Source organism: Sinocyclocheilus anshuiensis, unplaced genomic scaffold (genome assembly GCF_001515605.1).
Source record: "Sinocyclocheilus anshuiensis isolate Anshui unplaced genomic scaffold, SAMN03320099.WGS_v1.1 scaffold1572, whole genome shotgun sequence".
NCBI lineage: Eukaryota > Metazoa > Chordata > Actinopteri > Cypriniformes > Cyprinidae > Sinocyclocheilus > Sinocyclocheilus anshuiensis.
In genome coordinates, this window is record NW_015555807.1 from 151,143 (window position 1) to 168,820 (window position 17,678).

A 17,678-nucleotide genomic window follows, 5' to 3' on the forward strand; every position below is an offset into this window, starting at 1 on the left:
GCCTCCAGGGCGGTATCAGCTCAGGGACCCATGGCGGAGCAGGCAGTTCAGGAGGCCATGGCGGAACAGGCAGTCCAGGGGGCCATGGCTGGACGGCCTCCGTGGCCTTGGCCTTGGCACTTGGTCTAGCCGCTACAGCCAGAGACGTATAGTCCCCCAAAAAAAATTTATTGGGGGAGACTCCGGGTCCCCTGGCTGGGACCGGCTCTGGGCTGGGCTCAGGATGTCTTTTGCAGGAATTACATCACGAACCACACATACGCACATTTCTGGAGTATCACGAGTCTGAATACCAGGATGTGAAGCTGATTGGACCAGAGGAGGATATAGATCCTGTGACCTCACGTAATATTGGCTTGTGAGTGTGTTTTTTAAATACAATAGTTATTTTTACAAAAAATAAACAGTCAGTTTTAATACTTCAACGTCCATAACCGGTGAACATAGGCCCTTTTCACACAAACGCGGTTATTTTTAAAACCGCAGCTTTTTCTACGCGGTTTGGCCGTTCGTCCACACGCAAACGCTGCACCAGGTCTCTGAAACCAAACATTTTTGAAAACGCCTGCCAGGGTGAAGATGTTCAAAAACTCCGGTTGCAGTGTTATCGTGTAGACAGAGAAACCAGAGATTTTGGCTTGTGACGTCGGAGCATGGGCTGTTATCTCCGCCTACTGGAAACTTTTTCAGGCTTCTGATTGGCCAACATGGCTTTATGGTTTATGCTTTATGGAGATTATATCGCCACCTGTTGGCTTGTCATGCTCTTGACAGTGCTTCATAGCATCCCTGGCTGGGACCGGCTCTGGGCTGGGCTCAGAAGTCCATTCCGGGCTGCTTTCTGGAAAAGAAGCCCTCTCCTGGCTGGACTTGGGGACACAAGCCCTCTCTTGGGGCTGGACGTGGGAACCACAGCCTTCTCAGGGCTTGATGTGAGGGCAGGAGCCCTCTCTGGGCTGGATGTGGAAATAGGAGCTCTCCCTGGGCTGGACGTGGAAACAGGAGCCTACTCTGGGCTAGACCTGGGATCTGAGGCCCTCCCTGGGCCGGACGCGGGAATTGCAGCCCTCTCTGGGCTGGACGTGGGAACAGGATCCCTTTCTGGGCTGGATTCGGGAACAGAAGCCCTCTCTGGGCTGGACTCGGGAACGGGAGCCCGCTCTGGGCTTGACGTGGGAACAGGAGCCATCACTCGACTCTGGTCAGGGGCTAGAGCCATCTCACGACTCTGGTCAGGGGCTAGAGCCATCTCACGATTCTGGTCAGGGGCTAGAGCCATCTCTCGACTCTGGTCAGGGGCTAGAGCCCACAGTCTTTTCCTCCTCATTCTCCTCTTTTGGGCTGAGGTGAAGGAGATAGTTGCTGTCATCATAGGACTTGGGAATGAATCAGCTGGCGACCTTGAGAGTGGAGCGGCCGCTGGTTCTGGGCTGAGGACCGGAATGGTTCTGGGAGCTGGAAACGGAGGAAGGGAGGCAGATTTCAGCGCTGTTGGAAACCCACTTACGGGCTCGGGGAAACACAGAAGGATATGGGTGGTTGGAGCCATTGGCCAGGCATGTGGAGGGATTGATGGCAGATTCGGGAATTTCTTTCAATGGAACAGGCTCAGGAACACTACTCACTGGAACGGACTTGGAGTGCTTCCTCTACAGTATACGATAATTCACACAACCACAGAATATCGATATATTTTTGCAACGAACATGTGGTTGCACCCGCTGGAACTTGTTGATACAGGTGATCATCCAAGCCGCACCAGAAAACGTGTCTTTAGTGTGACATTATTCCAGGGCACTTGATGTGAGAGCTCGAGGAACTACTCTAAAGTAGTCCTCAATCGGACGGCCATCTTGGAAGAGAGTGAGAAGAAGGTCTGCTGGGTTGTGAGGGGTGAGGTGAATGCCCATGTTGTAAGGCAAATTTTGTGGGTCTGGTCTTCTGTCAGCAAACAGGCCAGAAACACAGAGGTAAGTTCTCACAACACCAGGTTTATTGACAAATGGGCAGCGGGATGAAAGGCAACAGTCTGAGGGTGAGTAATTCGAGGAAGTCTCTTAGCTGAGGGTAATAGAAGATTGTCTCTTGCAGGTGATTCGATGGAGCGAAGGAGCGTTGGAGAACGGGAGCAGTGGAGCGAAGTAGCATCTAGGGGTAAGTAAACGCAGGTATGTAGTCAGGCTTAGTAATGCTATGCAAACTTTAGACCAGACGATGAGGCTGTGGGGAGAGTGCAGTGATATAGGGAGCCTAACGAGCTGAGACAGGTGCAGGCAATCAGAATTCGGGTGATTGGGATCTGGTGTGCACTGGGGCTGGTGACGTGGTGACTGAGGCTGCGTTTACACTTGGCATTAACATGTGATCACCGTGAACTGATCAAGCAGATCGGATCATCAGTCAATCAGGACACAGCGCGTTTACACTTGGCAACATCAGCTGACTTCTCGATCTGGATAACCGATCAGATCTGTATTTCCCGCGCAATATTTAAATAAGTCTGCGGTGCAAAGTCGACCTGAAGTGGTGGGTTTTCTTTTGAAAACTATTTTCAGTCACGTGACATTTTACAAATCAAAATAAATGTACGAGTCTCACTAGCGCTCTATTCTTCCGACAGATCGGGAGAGAGGGGGTGGCGATTTGCGTGATGTCGACCTGCGAATGCAGACACGATGGCTGGATTCCGTTTACATTACACTGAGATCCGATCACAATGCGTCCTCGACTACCTCGGGACCAGGACACGCTGATCGGATAACTTTCCAATCAGAAGCGAGTTTACACTTGTCTTTTCAATGTGTATGTGGACAACATCTGGATACAGGTCGCATGTTAATGCCAAGCGTAAACGCAGCCTGAGACTCCCTGACTATTATATTATATTATATTATGTTACGTTATGTTATATTTAATACAGAATATGTGTATTGCATATTTATTTTTATACATCAAGCTAATTTCAGCTGAACTTGAGAGCCAGTGAATGCCATTTTTATTGTATGAAAAAGAGCCAAATTGACATTTTCATAACAATGCATCCTTTAGAATTTCACAGGGAATTACCAAGTTTACACATTTCTGGCCACTGAGCCTTAGCCAAACATTTTTTAACTATGATAATCAAGCAACTTCATTATCAGAGCAATAAATATATGTGCATGACCTTTCAAGATGTTTGCAATAAGAAAGATGTCACAAGAGATAAGTACATTGTGCTGCATCTCCTTATCAGCACAGCGAGAACCCTGGGTGAGAACACACTTGTATTAATGTAGTGGGTTGGAATGTCTCTAAAGTGATATTCTTCCACCTACACACATTCACACCTTCATCAGAACAGCAATATCTCCCCTCATGGCCATGCTGCTTAGCCATGCCTGAGCAAATGTATCGGTGTGAGTGGGTGTTTTTCTGGATTACCCTGAAGGATGAAGAGAAAGAGAGAGAGTAGAACCGAGAGAACACCCAGGAAGAGGTCCAAGGCTTCTTTGTACGTTTTTGAGCATTGGTACGCAAGGGATCAAAAATAGCTCACTAAGTAAGGAGTATCTGACTCATTTTGTGTGCAGTAAAATCTCCTCACACCTCCGTACTGTATCAGATGGCCGACCTGATGCTGCATGCATATCCATATCATCTTACGAAACACAGTTTACAGTGAAGATGTTACGTTTTTTCTGCTTACTCCATGTTATCTATCCATGTTTGTGTTCTTGCCTTGGTGTTGAGGCAGTGCTGTCTGTTGTGAATGAGTGTTGGTGATAGCAGTGGAGCGATTCGTCATGGTGTGGACAGTGGGCTCTGGGGACTGAAGAGCATGAAGGCAGCACACGGGAGTAATAAAGCTACACCTCTACAAACATGGCTGTCCATAAATTTAATATTGGTCCAAAGTGATGTTGTTTGGAAATAGCTTATACTATATTCATGCTACTGTACATAATCAATACATGAAATGAATGTATGTAATATATATATTTATTTATTTCCGTCTAACAACAAATGGGCCAAATACAATTTTAAGTATATATAATATTTGCTTAAGCTATGTATTGCATTGTTAGCTTAGCAACATGCTAACAGCAAACTAATGCCATCAATTATGAGTCATGTCTCCTGTGTGGTTTGTGTGAGGAGCCCTATTTATATGACGCACAGAGTTACTGCCTATATAGAGCACTCCAAATCTGTCACTTATTAGGTTTCATTTCAGTTAGGATGCTGCCTTAGAAGAAGACAGCTAGGCAGCTCATTAGGTTTGGGAACACAGTTTATATGTACCATATCAATAAAAAATTAGACTGATGGCAGATTTGTGAAGTGCATATTTTTCTCTCCAGCAAATTTAATGTCATCACAATGCTGTATTCACAAAATTCACTGACCCTAAGAGCTTGTAAGAAATGGCAGCTATTCAGGTGATCTCGGGGACTGTTGCTAGGTGGTGATGTCATTCTTAGCAGCACAGCGTGTACTTGAATCAGGTCATGCAGCTCCGCTCTTTCAAGTATCTCAAGCCTTTGTCTTCCTGAATAATTTATAATGTCTCAATGACTGTGGTCAGTCCACATTGTAACCAAAAGACCAAGCGTGTCCAGAGAAGATAAAGGACACGTGGGTGAGAAAAAGAAAACCTCCATGGCCTTTGGTTTTTGTTTGGTGTGGTTTGGTGGTTTGTACAGACACACAGTGGTGTGGATGTCAATACTAATGAGAAGAAGCATAGTTGCGAAAGAAAATAATTATCCTGAGTGCGGTGAAGTGGAGCTTGTGCTCGACAACAAAACCGTTGAAGAAGTGAAAAATTATGTTCAAGATGAAAGAGTGCATGTCCCAAAGCTGATTAGCTCACATGTTTGATTCATATAAACAACCATTCTCTTTCTCTCTCGGATCTCACAGGTTGAGGATCAGGGGTTATGGAGTCTCTCTTCGGGGGCCAGTTGGGCTTGCTGGGGGGTAACGAGGGTCTTAAAGAAGATGGCTGTGGGGTGGGCTGGTCGAACTCTCCCTTATCAGAAGACATGTACTCTGCCTCCCACTTCGCCCTCATCAGCGCCTACCAGGACATTAAGACCCGTCTGGCCGGCCTCGAGCGAGAAAATGCAGACATCAAAAGAAAACTCAAGATTTACGAGATAAAGGTACAAAACACCCTAAGGATCCTTTAGTCTCAGATACTGCAACAGATATCAGCGGTCAGTGGCGTGACTACTGGCAGTGTGGGTAGATTTCAGCTCACTGAAAAAAAGAAATTGGTGTAGGATTTACTCTTTCACTCAGAAATTGCAGCAAATTAAAAAAAGAAAAAGAAAAATGTAAAAAGAAATGGCAAGTAGCACATTTAATTAAATGGGTTTTTAAGTAGAAAGATTGAAATACTGTAATATTCCAATACTCCAATAATTCAACAACTTAAAAAAAAAATCAGTTTTTTTACGTGTACTGTTGTACAATATATCTGTCACAGTTCGCTGTTTAGGAAGCACGCAAGAGGCACAAATAAACGAAAATAGTCTTTAATCCATGGAACACAGGGTACATCCACACTGGAAATGGCAGGAAACACACAAACATAATGAGTAGAACCGACCAACACAGAACGCAAAGGCAAAGACTTAAATACTGGGGATAATTAACAAACACAGGTGCCAGGAATCATAATTAAACTAAACCAGGACAGGAAAAAGACCATATAAGGAAAACCAGGAACAAAGACAGGGGCAAAACACAACAACACAGGTCCATGGTCCTGATAATATCTTTATACACCCTTTATACTGTACAATATATGTTTAATGATTAAAACACTAAAAGTGTCTAACATTACCCTTCTTCACTGTCTCTTCTATAGCTAATTTCTCTCATACTTTATGAATATATCATCCATGGAGGCCACATATTCTAAAATCATTAAATTATACATTGGGGTCCAAATTCCACAAATTCCAAATTCACGGTGTAAAGCATTTTTTCTATGGCATAACCTCTCCCAAGATAACACAGGAAAAAGGTTCAGTGTCGCTCTAGCTGTCTTAATGAGAACCAATAAATAATGATCAAGATAATGTTCACCTCATGCATATACGTCTCCAACCACCGTCTTTTATGAACGTGTTTAAATTTCGCTGGTGGGGATTTGGGGAAAGGCAGTTTAGACTATTTTAACGATGTCCTTACTACCTTTCTGGGATTTGAACGTGGTCTATGCAGGGTCAGAAAGCTCTCAGATTTCATCAAAAATATCTTAATATGTGTGCCGAAGATAAACGAAGGTCTTACGGGTTTGGAACGACATGAGGGTGAGTAATTAATGACAGAATTTTAATTTTGGGTGAACTATTCCTTTAAAGACCATTTGTGAAAATGCTATAAAATTCCCCAGCAGTTCTTTTATATGACCGCAGCACTTTTTACCAGTTTGTGTAAAGCCTGATGATCATGTTATCCAGCTTGATTTGAGAATGATCCACAAAGCATTTTGTGCTTCAGTGGAAGCACGAAGAACTTTTGATTAGTGACCTAGAAATAGTGCAGAATCTTAAATTACTATTATGTAACTTTCCTTGTTTAAAATCTCAACTTATTTCCAGATTTAAATGAAAAACATCCAGATTTTCAATGTGGTCTTGTAGACTTGTAGATAAAATAGTCTGCTAAACATAATTAAGCTTATTAAAATATCAAAATGACTCATTTTCAAATGCCGCAACCTATTAAACTAACCTGTAGTTTTTAGTATACCAGTGTAGGCTAGTAGGCTAGCTAGTGTCATATATATATGACATAATTATCCAGTTAAAAAATGGGATGTAGACATCCTCGTTAGCCCCGAACCCTTTCTCCTGCTCCTCGCTGCCTCATCTCACATTAATGCAGAGACAGTGACACGGTCACAGACATACTATATAGGGCATTTAATTAGAGTAGAGCAGAGTGGACGCACATAGGGAGCAATAATATGGATAGCTAGCACACAGCAAAGAATTGCACTAAGAGCATAAAGCAATAATTAAACTAACCACTCCCTGTGTCGAGCAACCCTAGTTCAATAGATCTGGGGTGCATTTCCCAAAAGCATCATCAGACAACTATGATTGCAAGTTCCATTTACCTCTATTGGTAACAACAGAACGTATGAGTTGCTTTTGGGAAATGCACCCCAGAAAGACTAAGTCAAACTACGTTTCTGATAGGTCTTTAATATGTGGTGCTCTACCATTTTAAGAGAAAGTGAGACACTCAAACATAAACATGAGTCTGAGAGATTAATGATTTGATTAATCTGTTTATCCTAAATATAACTACAGTAAGTAAACAACTTAGCCTGTCAGAAGAAAAGACACATTGAGAGTTGAGACATATTTTCATATTTTCATGTATACAGACTACCGTTCGTACCGTTTGGGGTCAGTATGATTTAAGATTTAAGAAATCAAGTATTTTATTCAAAGATGCATTAAAGTGACTGTAAAGACTTATTACATTGTTACAACTAATATATATTTCAATTATGTTCTTTCTATTAATTAAAGAATCCTGAAAAGAAATGTACCATGATTTCCACAAAACTATAAAGCTACACAACTGTTTTAAACATTTAGAAATTATTGTATTGTCAATTATTGTATCGTTCTAGTTGTCATCACTGACAACTATGCATTCAGCTTTGCCATCACATAAATAAATGATATTTTAATCTATATTAAAATAGAAAACTTGTTTTAAAATGGTAATATTTCACAATATTACTGTTTTTACTGTATGTTTGATCAAATAAATGCAACCTTAGTGAGCATAAGAGACTTCTTTCAAAAATAGAAAAAAAATCTGGAAATTATTATTATTATTGCACCAGTAGTAATGCCAATAATTCTGGTAAACACTCTTAAAAATAAAGGTGCTTCACAATGCCATAGAATAACCTTTTTTTCTAAATGGTTCCCTAAAGAACCTTTAACATCTGACGAACCTTTCTGTTTCACAAAAGGTTCTTTGTGGCGAAAGAAGGTTCTTCCGATTATAAAAAGGTAAGAAAGAGAGGATTTTTTAAAGAACCTTTGACTGAATGGTTCTTTGTGGAACCAAAAATGGTTCTTCTATGGCATTGCTGTGAAGAACCTTTTAAGCGCCTTTATTTTTAAGAGTGAAGGCCAAATCTTTTATTTAACTATTATGGAGTTTCTTTGCAGTTTCCATGTGAAAAATGGTGATCTACGAGTGTTCACCAGCTGAATACTGTGGCTGGACAGAACTCATTAAGAGCTGTGCCTACTTCATGTATGAAAGAGCTTTATTTATAGCCCAGCTAACACGTGGGCCGAGCAGTACATAAACAAGTATGCATGCTCTCTATAATTACCATGTCAGGCTCTCACATGAAAACTCACAAAGCCACTTATACACACAAAACAAAATGCTCTTGATGCTGTTTAGATCACACTATTGTTAGAAAAGTAGATCACGTCTCTATTAATCTTTAAACATGATTGAGTAGCCTTTCACTTAAATAATCAGTGCTGACAGCAATGATTGATCATGAAACACTATATGTATGATATTTTGGTATCATATAAATTATCTACCAATATTAGAAATATTTAAATATATTAATATAGGTTGATGTTGGACGTGATGGAACAATATATATTGTGAAAAGCGCTATGCAAATAAACTTACAAAACTGCTGGTTCATTTGATGTGATTTTTGAGTACAACTAGGTAGGTTGGGCTGCTGCCAGGCCTCTGGGGAGCTGCAGATTGGATATCTTTAAAGCTTTTTGGTTTGGCTCTGCCCAAACATATGCATGTATACGCACCAACGACAGCTAGCCTCTGAAGAACGGCTGTTTTTGCAGAAGGCGAGAGAGCGCGCCTCCAGGGTTCTGCGTTCAGTGTGGCTCACTGCCTAGTAAAGGGCTAAACGTGGGGAACTAATGCACACAGCTCTTAAAGCTCGTAGGAGTAAAAATATATGAGATCCTGCACATCAAAGCACACAGCGTCTATTGATGCCAGTAGTGAAGTAGAAGATGATGTAGGAGCTGAACTTGTAGCCTACAAGAGCAGACCTCTCTAAATGAAAAGGACTGTTTGATACCAACTGACTAATAAACCCCTCCGATTACTTAGTCACCAAGTCGCATTTATATATATTCTATATATATATATATTCTATATATATATATTCTGGCAATTACCTGAAACACATAACAAATACTGGCTGTATATATGTTTTTGAATGGTTATTCATATATTGCTCACTAACTTTATCCCATCTGGAGGTCATTTGAGGGCAAAAACCTGTTTCAGAAGCATTTTGTTTTTCACTGTTGCCATACACTATCGTTCAAAAGTTTGTGGTTAGTAAGATTTTTAATGCTTTTCGCTCACCAAATACAGTGATACTGTGATTTCATTACATTTTAAAGTAACTTTTGAATGTAATTTATTCCTGTGATGACAAAGCAGTCATTACTCCAGTCTTCAGTGTCACATGATCCTTCAGAAATCTGATTTGGTGGTCAGGAAACATTTCTAATAATCATCAATGGTGGTAACATTTGTGTCACTTTTGAAAATGTGATTTTTTTAAGGATTATTTGAAAAATAGAAAGTTCAAAAGAACAGTCTTTATTTAAAATATAAATCTTTTGTAAAATTATAATGTCTATTATGTCAATTTAATGCATCCTTACTAAATAAAAGCAATATTTTTTGCAAAGAAAAGAGAAAAACTGAACTTTTGAATAAAAGTGTACATTTAATTTGATTTGATTTTATATTTAATTTTATTATTTTTTACTTTTATTTTTATAGGAAAATAAAGTATAGACAGGAAAGTGGGGATGTGAGAGGGTAACAGGACAGGAACTTGACCACTCCTTAAAATGCAAAAAAAATGCCTTTTACTATACATTGTATCATGATCTATTTACCCTATTATAAAGCCTTTCTCAATTCTTTTACACTGTAAAAATGATTTTTCTGAAGTTGTAAATAAAAGATTATTAGAGTACATTTTAGAAGAAAATACTCCGTCTTTTTTTGGTCTTTATACTTCAAAATTTCATGTTTAATTCAATGTGTTACTTGCCATTTTATTGTAATTATTTGTGAAATTTAATAGCAATTTCTAAGTGAAAAAGAAAATCCTACACCATTATTTCCAGATTAGAATTGCTAGAGATTTTTCACAAATATCTGTTTTAAAATTGTTTACCAACTGCTTTCTGTACAACTTTAATTGTGCTGAATTTGGTGAATAATCTGTAGACCTTATTTGCATATTTGTGCCCAAAAAGAATGACAATGACTTTATTTAAATACTCACATTTTTAAACCAGTCCAGACAGTGCCCTGTTAAACCAGATTGCAGGCTGTTATTAAATATGACATTTTTTGCTCCAAAAATGGCGCAATGTTTATTATACCCATGAATGATTCTATGCAATGGCAGTTTGTGCTTGTGATGACCCCTGTGCCACTTGTTTGCATATGTGTGTGTACAGTTCCCCATGATAAGCGAGTTTGGAGATGACAGGAATTCCTACTGCTCCTTTGAGCCCAAAGACACAGCGCTGCTCCAGTCAGAGAATGGCAGTCTGCAACAGAGAGTCAACATTCTGACCCTCGAGGTGAGAGGACACACACCTAAATACACCCACCCACCTCTTTCTGAACTGTATTTCATCTGATGTTCTGCTAATTTCAAACAACCGCTTGTTATATTATGACTTGGCTATATTGTGTTGTAAATCTGGATTACACGTCACAAAATGGAAAGATTAGAGAGGTAATACGATTAGTAGGGTAAAGAAGGACAACTTCAGATGCCCAGTCATTCATGACAAAAGGCCTTACGTAATCTAGACCATGAACAAGCGTTCATTTTTGCGTGCCTGAAGCCCGATCTCAATTGTCACTCCTGACTGGCTGTGATGTGGAGTGTAAATGGGAAGATCATACTCTCTCTCTGCATCTCTCGGCTCATTGCCTGGTGAAGCGTCTCATTAATTAATGATGCTTGCTATGTGTTTCCATAGCCACCCAGCAGCCTTCCTTCTATCAAAGAGCCAGATTTCTTTGTCATCTGTTCTTCTCTCTCTCCCACACCTCCCTCACTTTTGCTGACGTTTGGTACTTTGTGTGTACGTTCCTTATTCTTCCCCTCCTCATTTGACTGTGGCCCTCCTCGAATTTTCATTCTTCAATTTTTTTTTCCAACACCCAGAGCTTTGCAGTCATGAGCATTTGCTGAGATCTAATGCAGCGCTATTGAAAGTAAATACCCTGCTGTGTTATTTTTTTCTGAAAATAAGCTACTATTATCTGTGAAGTCAAAGGATCACTGCAGAGAGGTGTGTTATAATTGAAGTAGATGCTTATGTGTGTCTGTATTAAAATGAAAGTGCAGGGAACAACATGAGTGCATCTGTTTGACTTTATTATTTTTATATATCAGGCAGAACACCGTAATGTTTTTATTCTTTCTCACGCCATGTCGGTTTCCAGAGACAAGCAATTTGTCAAAGAGTGAAACTTGTACGCAACATGAACAGTTGACAGAACAGTCACTTGCCCTTTCGACGCTCAACTTTTACATTTCGTTGATCTTGTAATGTCCATTTTTATTGCCTTGTAAACATAAATGTTTGGTTTTCTGTTGCTAATTTGTAACCAGCTTTGTTATCGGAAGTTTTATTGAAATTGCAATAATAATTGCAAATTTTCTGTTTATAAAGAAACATTTTTTATTAAAAAATCATTTTATATTAATTTCTTATTCCTTTATTTTTCTCATGTTATTTTTCATTGATGTATAAATATCTGAAAAAATATTTATAGTAAATATAAAATAAATTGCTAAAAGTAAAAATGGATCACTCAGAACTACTGGCCGAATAAGAAAAAAAATATTTTTTCCTTAGTTGAGTCCTGTTATTATGTAATTATATTTTAAAGGGTCCGTAAACCTCTCGATTTGGCAATATTTCTCAACTGAAAGGAGTTAATCAATTACTGAGATTCAGGTCATATGTCTAGAACCAGACAGCTATCAGCAGAACTGATATAATTGGCGTACTGGAAAGATATAAAATCCATAACGGTAATAAACAAGCCAGTAAAAAGAAATAACGCACAAAATGATATAAAAATATATTCAAATGTTTTTAATATATATTTTATATTACACCTGCCTAATGCCAAATGTTACAACAGCTTGTTATTATACAGCTCGAGGACATCCCAACTGTCATTGTAATTCAAGAGCGTATACACACTAATGTAAAATGTAAAAATGTCTGTGAGAATTCAAGATTTTTAAATATCATCAGGTGTATAAAGCCATTAAGCCAAAGGAAAGTCCTTGTAATGATAGGAGTGTTTGTGTTCTTTAGCTTCAGAAGAGCAAGGAGCGAGAGGAGCAGCTTGAAGATGTCATTCAGGCCTATGAGAAAATCCACATGGAGAAGTCCAGCCTTCAGCGAGACCTCGACAAGATGGTGAGAACTCTCCTAAAACATTCATTCCACCACATCCATGCTAAGTTTGGCTGCCGAGCGGATGGGCAGTTGCGATAATTAGCCTCTCCATGTGCTTCAGGCTTTAATCCAACCAGGTGTCCATTTGATTAATCTTGTACTCTCGTACGTCCTAACGGGGCTGTGTGAATGTAATTGGGCTCTTATATTACCCAGCCAAGCCCTCATATAAGTGGATGATGCTGGATATCTGTAATCATATATGCGCATTTGCATCCTCAGTTTTAAACACGGGTCTCAAATGGCTTCGAATGGATTTGGCTGGGACAAAAAGATTGAGTTTTTGAAAACTGCATGATGCAAGCGTTTGAGCATCTGTGCCGTTCGCCTCTCTGAAACACTCAGCGAGCTATCAGCTGTTACATCTACATGTTCTCATCTTTTATTGCTGACAAAAATTCCTCATGGACCCGAATGCCGGAAGAATCTGCATGGTGAAGTAATGGCCTCTTTGCTCTTGTATATCCTTTGATCAGTCCCTCATCGCCTGCCTTACTCTCTGTACTTTCTCTTGGTGTTTCATTTTTAATCTTTTATAATCTTTTACTTTTGTGCCCATCTCTTTCCCTTTCCCTCTCTTCTTGTCTCTTTCTTCTCTCGCTCTTTTCCGGGTTCAGACGTCTCTGGTGGAGAAACATGTTGAGCGGATCCACAGTTTAGAGGCGGCTCTGAGGCAGAGGGAGAGCTCACTACACAAACTCAACACACAGCTACACAATAAAGACATGCAGTATCTGCAACTACACAGCCCTGACTCGCATAGTAAGTCTTGTTTTGTCTGTATGCATGCAGGTGTTCATTTATAAATCACTCAGTGGCCTAGAACCTGCGGATGTGTGCCTAAACCCACTACCGCTGACTCATTCACTACACAGTAATTGTCACATAGGTCACAATACAAGGACAGAGTGAAACAAAAGTGAGTGCATTCAGACAATATTGCACTTTATATGATCTTACAGTTGTTTCACGTCCTGAATGACAAAAAAAACCTATCTGAAGTCTGATCAGACTTAGATGAAACAAACAAAAAAAATAACATCACATATGGATATGATTTGGATTAGGTTTGTAAACATAAGTTTTCATTTTTTTTCTGTTCAGACTAATTAAAAAAACTAAATAGTTTAGAGTTGTACACATACTGTACATGTGAAATAAACATGTGGGACATGTCAGTAATTTATATATCCAATTAACAGTCCAGTAAGGTTAATATTCTCTTATTACATCATATACACTGCACAACAAACAGCGCACCACAAAGATGAAATTTGGCCCAAGGAAAAAAAAAGTAGTCATATGATTTACAAAATCAACTCCAAATCAAACAAAAATCTCAGAGTGTATGCCCCAGATTAAAAAATAGCCTTTTTGTTTGGATGTAGCCTACCAGTGTAAAGCATTTTGAATTACCTTGCATAATATTATGCAAGGCAATTGTACTTTAACTTACTGTATACTGTATATATAAATATATAGTAAAATGGGAAATTTATAAGCAATGTTTAGGCTGGTAAGTTTTAACTGGAAACACCACAAGTGTAACAAGGTGGGAAAAATGTATATCCTGTATGAGCAAAGTCAGTAAGTTTTAGTCTAATAGCATTAACTAGCATGTTTGGGAAAAAGAAAACTCTGCAACACCGAATGAGATATACACACACAAATATATATCAGGTTGTTTATTAGCATACAATCACGTTCATTATTTGTCATTTTATGTGCCTGCTTCATTTGTATTCCACTCCAACAACAGATTGTGTATTGGGGTCTTTGAAGTGTCCTTTTTCATTATATATATGCATCACATTTTCTATCTAGTTTTCAATCTAGCCTAATTTTGTTTTTTCAAAGAGCACCTCTCCTATGAAGGACTTCAAACAATCCTCTTGTCCTTTTGGTCCTCTTTGTTTTTCCCCTGATGACAGTGTTGTATTGCATCTCTCTCTCATTTTACCCCATTTCCCACTTCCTTTCTCTCTTTCCTTTCACTGTCTCTGAGGCTCAGAAAAGACTCTCACCACAAAGAGACTATGTAACTCAATGGAAAGCATATTTGCGAGAAGAAGGTCACACGTTTTCTCCTGTGACCCCTTTCCGGGATCTAAAATGTTTCAGTCAAATTCAAAGGCGCTCAACAGGAGTCAAATAATCCCAGAGAACTCAAGCAAATTATGTATTTATGTAAATTACGCAACAGAGATGTTCTGTAACCCTGTCAGAAAATAATACAAGAATGATGTCAATTTTGTGTGTGCTCATGAATACAAATATTACATGCAAATATGAAAAAAAAAGAATAAAAATCATTTCACTGCGGTTTTGGTGTGAGATGTAGGCGTGCAGGGGTGTGTGTTTTCAGCTTGCTTATTGCTGAACTGTCACAATACCTGCTGGCTCAAGGACAGCTTTTCTATGAGCTGCTGAATCACCATGCCCACGCCGGGGGTGAGGAGCAGGACGCTCTGACAGGAAGGAGTTCAGTCTTGCATTCTCCATCTTCAAGCTACATGGAGTAAAGGACGTGTGTAGGGGGACTTTAGGTTGTATTTCAGCCCTGTTAACAATGTTGGCCCTGAGGCGGCCACCAAACCTCCTGTCCAGACATTTGTAATTTGGCGTCTGTTCCCTTTGGCTGATGAAGGAGAGAATTTCCCATTACGTAACATAAAGAAACACAAATGAGGTATTTGTTGGTCTGTTTTGAGTGACAGATGAGATCAGATCTGTTGCTTCAAAGACATGCTGTTGGACAATTTGTCTGCAGCCTCATATGACAGGATGTTTAAGGAACACCAGAAATATATTGATATTCCTCTAACATTATAATCAATTTATTTCTGTCTCCACTTAAAACTCCACTTAAACTTTGAAAAGGTAGGGAGTTAATTGTCACCTTTTAATGTGCAAGTCTGCTATCCTAGCTGGAAGAACATTGATTTTTATTCATTGACGCAATGTTTTTGACTTGTCTGGTCATAATAACCGTCCTATATCTCTAGTGCTAGACTGCCCCATGACCCTACAGAGCTCCCGAAGTCTGGACACCCTCTCTGACCTCAAACTGCAGCGTCTGGAGGCGGAGCTAGAGGGGGCACGGCACGAGGCTCAGGGGGCGTGTCAGAGGGAGGAGGAGCTAAAAGCTGAATGTGAGAGGTTACAGGAAGAACTGAGAGAATTGCAAAGCAACCAGAGACAGAGGGTCAGTAACAAACACACACATGCTTGAAGACTCAAATAGGAACTACAGTCAAAATGTGTTTTTGCCTGAAGTCAGGTATCTTAGAATCTGATATATACTGTAACTGACAGTTTTGTCTCAACTATTCTCAGATTCAGAGGAAAAAAATGTGATAAGTAATGAAACATTCAAAAATATTCTCACTTTGATGGCATAGCAACTGAATTTTGCCTTTGAATCTTGTCTCAAATCCAGCAGTGACCTGACCTTTCTTGCCTTAGGCTTCAGATTTAAGATTTCAAGCCATATATACTATGATTTAAAAGTTTAGGAGTCTGTAAGAGTTAGTTAGTTAGTTAGCTAGCTTGAAATTAATGTATTAAAATTAATTACATTTTTTAGCAAGGACATGTTAAATTGCACAAAAATATTAAGGCAATTTTTTTTTCAATACGAATGTTTTTTGAGCACCAAATCAGAATTTAAGAATGATTTCTGAAGGATCATGTGACACTGAAGACTGAAGTAATGGCTGCTGAAAATTCAGCTTTGCCATCACAGGAATAAATTACTAAAATATATTAAAATTGTTATTTTAACTTGTTAATCATTTCATAATATTAGTGTCTTGACTGAATGTTTGGTCAAATAAATGCGGAATTGAGACCTTTCAAAAACATTAAAATTCTCCCAACTTTTAAAAAGGTGTGTAGGTTCACATATAATTCTGATTGCATATAAGTAATATACAGAAAGTTTGAAGCCTGATATGTTGCTCTTTTGCACAGGATGTGAGTTCCACATGTGGACAGTGTGATGTGGAGTGGATAAAGAAAGTTGGAGATGAACAGTACGTGTCTGTTTAATTGATTTAAAGCTTACAGCTGTGCATATTAACTTTTAAGTTATTGCTTTTGTGAATCTATTTGATTAAATTTTGCCGCTATATTATTTGCTGCAGTTGCATGGCTAGTTTCCTTTGGATGGGTGGGCAATGGATATTTGCCAGTAGAGGGCAGTATAGCTATTGGCAAGCCTCCAGATCACAGTCTCACAGAAGTGGTCTAAAGTATTCTCTCTCACAGAAGTGGTCTAAAGTGTTCTCTTAACTGACGCAAAAGAGAATACAGGTGAACTGAAAGTAATCTGTGTTGAAGTGAAATGGGGATTCTCTTTTGCACCTCACAGTTTCACACTCTACTCCCCCTCTGTTTGAATTGCTGGTTCTTGTAAAAGTCGTGATTTAACAGAAAACGGCCAAAACCTTATATGCAGTTACTCAGACATTCTTATGCTGGTAGTTTTCAATGTTTTTGTCTTGTTTTCTGATGGAGGGGTTTATTGAGAAAAAATATTTTCATTTTCATAGACACTGATTCTAAAGAACAGGCAAAAGACGATCTGGGGTTTCAATAATCTCCACAGTGTTCAGGTTTATTTTAACTGAAATTGATATCCCTAATTGTTTCACATACTGTATGTGGATGTTATATTCTTTTTCTTAACTAAACTTAACTTAACAGATTATATCAGTTTTAATGGCAACTTTTTTGTGTTAACCAGGTACAATTATTAACCAGTATGTTGACCTTGTCAACATCAGTGTGAAGTCTTGATTTTAAATCATCGTTGAGTCATCAACACTTGAGAAGTTGCATCGATACATGGCATTTCCATCAGCTAAACATTTAGATGATAAATTATTGGATGGAAAACTAGCTAAAGCCTTGCCGGTTAAATTGACTTAGCAGTCTCTGTGTGTAAAAAGGTGTCGTCCCAACTTGTCAACCATAAACCCGAGAGTGTCACCTCAGTGTAAATATAGATATTCTCAATTATTCTCAATATATATATATAACAGATGCAGCAGTTGTGAGTGAGGTGGCCAACCCTAGCCCCGTCCCTGCGTTAATTGCGTTAAATATTTTTAACGCGTTAAACTGAAA

The 17,678-nt window shown here is 39.0% G+C and overlaps 1 protein-coding gene across 1 annotated transcript in view; it reads left to right on the top strand.

The window, feature by feature from the left end:
* Positions 1 to 17,678, top strand: part of tbkbp1 (TBK1 binding protein 1) — a 50,260-nt gene that overhangs the window by 22,576 nt on the left and 10,006 nt on the right. Inside the window, exons 2-7 of the mRNA XM_016469225.1 lie at positions 4,906 to 5,147; positions 10,515 to 10,640; positions 12,405 to 12,509; positions 13,166 to 13,310; positions 15,554 to 15,753; positions 16,521 to 16,582. Of these exons, the coding sequence (XP_016324711.1) occupies positions 4,923 to 5,147; positions 10,515 to 10,640; positions 12,405 to 12,509; positions 13,166 to 13,310; positions 15,554 to 15,753; positions 16,521 to 16,582 (863 nt within the window). The 5' untranslated portion in view covers positions 4,906 to 4,922. The remainder of the gene's footprint in view (positions 1 to 4,905; positions 5,148 to 10,514; positions 10,641 to 12,404; positions 12,510 to 13,165; positions 13,311 to 15,553; positions 15,754 to 16,520; positions 16,583 to 17,678) is intronic.